Source organism: Cryptomeria japonica, chromosome 1 (assembly GCF_030272615.1).
Source record: "Cryptomeria japonica chromosome 1, Sugi_1.0, whole genome shotgun sequence".
NCBI lineage: Eukaryota > Viridiplantae > Streptophyta > Pinopsida > Cupressales > Cupressaceae > Cryptomeria > Cryptomeria japonica.
In genome coordinates this window covers 139,536,124-139,542,679 of record NC_081405.1, presented here as the reverse complement: position 1 = coordinate 139,542,679, position 6,556 = coordinate 139,536,124, and the positions used below count along the sequence as shown (strand labels likewise).

Here is a 6,556-nt window from a genome sequence, read left to right as displayed (position 1 = left end):
CAATACTTAAAAATAATTTACTAATAAATAACAAATAAGAGTTAGCTGATGTGAGCAACCTTAATTCAATTTGTCATAAAAATCAGTAATAAAAAAGGACCCAAGACATGAAGGATGAAAAGGCCATGTCTTCGCAATTTCGACCAAGACAAATTGAGGCCATTGTCCTTGTACGATAGATAGATTTTACCATTTTAAAGTTCAAACAAACCATTTGCAATCTCTGTAAATAACCACACCTCCAAGATCTCTGTAAGAAGACAATACACAACTTTATTACCATATTGCCGTTAGGCAAGTGAAAACATGACACTAATTAAGAAATGGTACTTAGATATACTACTAAAGCCACTGCCCTTCCTATCTAGAGGCAAGATAACATTAATTGACTATTGGTCTAAGATGACAAATAGAATGGTGAGGCACTGGCATTATTGTAGGGGAATATTGATAACGCACTAAAAGCAGTGACTTTTATATTTTAGAAGCACAATGAACTAACAAAAGATCCTGGAGGCGGGGGCACTGCAATCTCAACTGTTCCATCCATCATCTGAACTACCTTTTTCATGGATGGCCTGAGAGCTGGATCTTCTTGAATGCACCACAGACCCACCAATACCATTCTCTCCAACTGCCTCGACTCTATTCTCGTACCTTCGCCTTCTACTTGCTGCTGCTCCACCAGCTTAGCAAGTTCACCGCGCTTCAAGCATTCATACACCCACTCGCTCAAAAAGATTTCTTTTTCCGGGGCATTAAAGTCCATGGTTTTCCTGCAACAAATAATTTCGAGCAGCATCACTCCAAAGCTGTAAACATCTACTTTTGCACTAATTGGCATATTATTAATCCATTCAGGCGCAATGTAACCCTTTGTGCCCCGAGTTCCAGTGATTGTCCGAGTCTGTTCTGCCCTCAACAATTTTGCCAAACCAAAATCAGATATTTTAGGATTGTAGTTTTGGTCCAGCAGAATGTTTTGGGGCTTTATGTCACAATGCAGGATCTGGGTCCTACACTCTTCGTGCAAATAGAGAAGCCCTCTTGCTGTGCCCATTGCAATCTGACCACGCACCCTCCAATCAAGAAACCCGCTATCTCCAAATAGAACGGTGTCCAAAGATCCATGGCTCATGTACTCGTACACCAGAAGCCGGTGAGTGCCCTCATCACAGAAACCGTACAATTGAACCAGATTTTTATGATAGCTTGAACCAATCGCGGTCATCTCTGTTCTGAACTCCCGCTCCCCATGTTGTTCTTGCACTGATTTATCAGCAAGAGCTTTTACTGCAATTGCTCTCCCATCCTGTAAGCTCCCCTTGTAAACTTTACCGAAAGCACCCCTTCCTAATTCTTCTCTAAAACCACCTGTAGCAGTCTCTATTTCCTTATAACAAAAAGCCTTCAAACCCTCCACAACAATGGGCTGCACTTTAACATTTCTAATCTTGTGGAGCTTGCTCCCACACAAACACACGAGGAAGGCAGCCACAATAAGAGCTGAAGAGCAAGCCAGGAGACTTATGCCAATGGCTACAAGGGACTTTTTCTCCCTTACCCTTCTTTGTTCTGAAAGAGGAGGGGAGAAAGGAGACGGCGTGTTGACGTCTTCAGATCCTTTGACAAAAGCTACACTTGTTATGTCATCACCTTGACGCCCGTCGAGCAGAGGCATTCTTTTCTTCCGACAAACCGAGCCGCTATGTGTGACGACGACGCAGAAGCAATCATTTCTGCAGGCCTCCAGACATTGATTTTCTGTAAGATCCTGCAAAACTGAGTAGTCTTTGCCGCCGCCCCAGTCCGTGTTGTCAAGCGTCGACATGGTGCTACTTGCGCTGCATCTTTGCCCTGGCGATGAGCTTCGCACGCATCCCTTAAAATGGTCTTGGCTGTCGATATAACTGAATTGAGGAGGACAACTGCAGTCGGGCTTGTTCTCGCTGTTGAGATGACAAATGCCGTTGCGCCCACACTGACCCTTGACTTGTTTACATGAGTCATTCACTGCCTGCCATACAGATGACCAAGAACTGGAAGCATTGCTGGTGTTCCACACATACTGTGCAAGGATTCCGTCGCTCTCGAGCGTCATTCTACGGAGAAGCCCCCTCTTTCCTAAGCCACCGGCTGTGACATTGTAAACCGTGATGTTGGTGGTATTTACCAGATACAAGAGCCCACTCGAATCAAAATTTAAGTTTACTTCCTGATTGAATCCAGCAGTAGCCCAGTAAGCTCCTTGAGACTCTCCCACTCGATCCACAGGGTAAAGCACCAAATAGGCGTCTTCTTGCAAGGCGAGCTCGAATCGGCCTGATGAGAAGTTTGTAGATGAAGCCTTGGAATACATGGTAGATTTCCACTTGAGCACTTGACCAGGCAAGAGGGTATCGGTAGGATGGTCGAAGCTCTGCCAGATGGGCTCAAATGAGGCGTTTAACAGCACAAAGTTGCCATTGTCGAGCATTGCAGCTGCGGCAATCTTTCCCTGGGGAGCAGCGGACCATTTCAGACTTTTCCGGGCATCATACAAGCTCAGGCCATTGTTGGTGAGCTGCAGGGTAGACATCTTTTCAACAGGAATGTCCATCTGATCCTTCATTACTGTCCAGACCAGAGTTTTATTAGGTATTTTGTCGAACGAAACGCCTAAGACATACTGAGTTGGGGTTAGCTCATAGAATCCAAAGGCAAACTGTCCATTTGGTGAAACCCATTTGGAATTTTGAGGACTAAGAGTTGAGCCAAGCGTGATATTTGGTTTCTGGGCCGATACGCAGATGAACATCATAATAACAGCAATAAGAGTAAGAATTGTAGGAGCAGCCATAGCTGGAGGAAAAGGAAGCTAATCAAATTGCTGGAAGCTGTTCCTTTTGTAGCATATTACCCATACCAAATATCTTATCAAACACGCAAGCAGAAAGCACTTGCCCCAACTGATCTTTTTAGTGCAGTTAGTCAATGCTGGAGCAGGTTTCAATTACACGCGCTGGCCTAACTGAGGTAATTTCGAGGAATCGATAGGGGAGAAAAGAAGAAGCCTCTCATCAAAAAAAAAAAAAAAAAACCCACTTGCCCTAACTGATCAGACTTTTCAAGTCATCTTGTTTTAACAAAAAATCTCATTCTAGAACACATGATAGTTTAGTAAAGTCATGCAGTTTAACACGTTTTAAGTTTAAATACACGAAATTATCAACACCTTTTAAATTAAATTATCCATTTTTCTATAATACATGATAATTTAGTAAAGTGCATAATATATAGGTACTTTGTTAGTATATGGATTTGACGAATTAAATTAATAATAAGTAATGTCTAATAATAAACTTCCTATTTTTTATTGTTAGATTTTTCTTGTTTATTCAATTTGTAGTGAAATAGCATTTTTATTATTTGTTTTAGTTTTTATTTATTCAGTTTAATATTACATTATTTAGTTAATTATAATTATTCTTTAATTTTATTTTTTACTCTTTTATGTTTCTTTGTGTCCTTTCTTTTTCTAGTGTCTCTTGAGTCTTGTATCACTTCTTTTTCCCATCTATTTAGTCATCTAGATCTACTATCCACTTCAATTCTTTTTTTCAAACAACTCATTTTGATGATAGTTTGTGGAGTTTGATTTGAATATTGATGAAAAAATTGTTTACATGGTCAAATCTAAAAACTAGCAATTAGTTTTTAAGTTTCTAAATTATATATTAATTCTCACAAAAAAATCAACTTGTTTTTGCATGTGACTTGAGAGGTTGAGGTAGGTTTTGGACTTCTAGGTAGTAATGATGACCACAAAATGAGTCATTGTATGTATGAAGGTTCTTAAATGGTCAATATGAGAGATGAAGATTAGCTCATACCCCAAGATCTCCTACAAAACAAAACATAACCTTCCACAAAAAAATATGGCAAGAAAAGAGCTTGCTTGATATTAAGATCTATGAGACAAAGTGTACAAGAGGCCTTGCTTATATAAGCAAGGATGATTAATGGGATTAGAAAAGATCATAAAATGTTTCTTAATCTTATAGAATGACACAACTTATCATAACTAACTAGGACACAAGAATTAAATTACAAAAGATAATATAATATCTAATTGAGAACTAATACTTCTAGAAACATTTCTAGGACCTAAGTAAACTTAACATGTTAATAGGAACCATTAATAAACTAGTTACCTATAAAATACCTTAATCATACCAACAACCACCTTAATCCAACTTAGGGAGGAACAAACTAATGCAAATGATGCATGAATGCAAAGATACATCTAAACTATGAAGTCATATTAGGTACCAATTTACAACATATCTCTCATGAATGGAGTAAAGGAGAAAAACCACATGCCCGAAAAAACCCCTCTCCAAAAGGAAGAATGAAGAAACAATTATGTACAAGTCATAAAATGAGTGATCAATGAAGGACTCATCAATATCACCAAGGACTACATCAATCACAAGGAAAAAATAGAGAAATCATCCCCACATGAGAAGAAAAACTAGATTATATAGCCCTCGCTCATAATGAAGTATTTCCAAAGACAATAAAGCACTCTGAAAGACAAAAGAGAATCCAAAAATTAAAAACAAAAAGTATCTAATTAGGAATAAATAATTTCAATGGTAGATGCTAAAGAAACTCCAATTCTATGAAGAAGGGAGAGGGGAAAATCCTCAAGATGCGTGTCTCTAAAAATTGATTAAGTACTTCGATGCTAGAGTATACCTCAAAAAAATTAGGTGTTACACCAACCAAAGAATAAGATAGATAAAGAATGTGTGGAAAGTCATGAACAACCTCCAAAGATAATGAAAATGGGACAAAAACTGTTGTGAAATTATCATCAAAGAGGAGAGAGACCCCTTCAAATATGCCTTCCAAATTTACAAAAAATGACAAAATAAATTTAATATACATGCCACATATGCATCCCAAAAAAGCTAAATCTAAAAGAGAAATATTATCATATTCAATTGAATTATTGGAATCCATGTCAACACTAAAATATGTTGAAGTGGGAAAAGATGGAACCTCACCACAAGTTGAAAGAACTATAAGGTTCAAATGACCAATGTGTGCCTTTGATGAACTATTTACACTTGATAGATATGAGAGTCAACCTTATATTTTTCACCATCAAGAGTAGAATAAAAATGTGAAAGATATAAAGGTGTGAAGCTTTATCAACCTTACCCATTATAATAATATATCTTGTGTACAAATCACAAAAGAACATTGAATCTAGGGTGAACTCAACAATTTTACCTATACCACTATATGTTATCTAATATATAGAAAGAATAAATTATGTGCAATATTAGGCATAAAGAGAAAATCATTAAAATGTCTATTACCCATGTCAATATATCTTTTTGCACAAATAAGAAAGTAGGTACTATTGTACATCAAGATCTTAGTTATGCTCAAAGGCTCAAATAAAAAAAAATCTATGTAACCTTTCATATTATTGGAAGCCCTAGCCCTATTGACTCATCAATTATAGTCACAACAAGTTCTTTAGATTTCATCTTATCAACTCTATTGGAAATGCCTAATAAACATTAATTGTGTGGATGATGATGCTTGTGAATAAAAAGAAGGTGATTTATAAGGCTATGAAGGAAATCAAATGTAATGCTCCTTACAGACTTTCTTTATCTATTCTAATTATTTCTTATAACAATTATGTTCATCATTCTTAGGTTTCTTAGAATATGCATGCTTGGGTTTCTCCAAGTCTTATGAACTTATCATCTTTGGAAGAGGTAGGAGACTCATTAGGTTTTTCCTTAGGTTTGGATTTCTTCTTTGCTTTCCTTTTGGTTTTCAATGTTGTTAATTTCTAATTCTTAGGAAGTGCATTTAAACAACTAATATTTTATTATACTCTAGTTAATCTATCATTAAAAAAATTAAAATAAGAAATTATAAATGATTCACCTAACCCATAAATAATCTTCAATGGTAGGAAAATAATTAGTAGAAATGGATTCTAATTACATACCACTAAGCTCACTAAATGAACCATCCAATTCTTTGTGTACATATCCCATATCTACCTCGGTATAATGCACTCATTAACATGGAACAACAAGCTATCAAAAATATGCATTATAACCAAGTACATAACATCACCACATTTATTCTCATGATAAAATCTCTCATAATCCATAGATAATTCAACTTTTTGTTCACCCAAGATAAACCACAACCCTTAGACCAAAGTAGTTGTTACATGTCGTTGCACCAAAAGATCGACCTATTAATGCTCGATATAACCACTAGACTTATAGAATCTACACAAGGTGGTTAAGCCATGTCGCAAACCCGACCGTTGTATTGCACAACACAAGGAGACCAATAGTTCACATCTTGCAACAATGCCCCCTAGTGCAAGCAAGGGGTTTGAACCTATAACCAAGCTCTGATACTATGTGTTACAAGTGTGGTTGTCGTTGCACCAAAATATCAACCTGTTAATGCTCGATACAACCACTAGACTTATAGAATCCATAGGAGGTGGTTAAGCCATGTCAAAAAC

The 6,556-nt window shown here is 36.9% G+C and overlaps 1 protein-coding gene across 1 annotated transcript; it reads right to left on the bottom strand.

Moving 5' to 3' along the window:
- Window positions 1-297: 297 nt before the first annotated feature.
- Window positions 298-3,014, bottom strand: LOC131855950 (G-type lectin S-receptor-like serine/threonine-protein kinase LECRK3). The gene has a single exon (XM_059215081.1). The coding sequence runs from the start codon at window positions 2,837-2,839 to the stop codon at window positions 482-484; it is 2,358 nt and encodes a 785-aa protein (XP_059071064.1). The 5' UTR covers window positions 2,840-3,014; the 3' UTR covers window positions 298-481.
- Window positions 3,015-6,556: the final 3,542 nt, after the last annotated feature.

Bases quoted from the DNA above. Each gene is read 5' to 3' on its own strand.
- LOC131855950 (XM_059215081.1), bottom strand. From the start codon at position 2,839: ATGGCTGCTCCTACAATTCTTACTCTTATTGCTGTTATTATGATGTTC.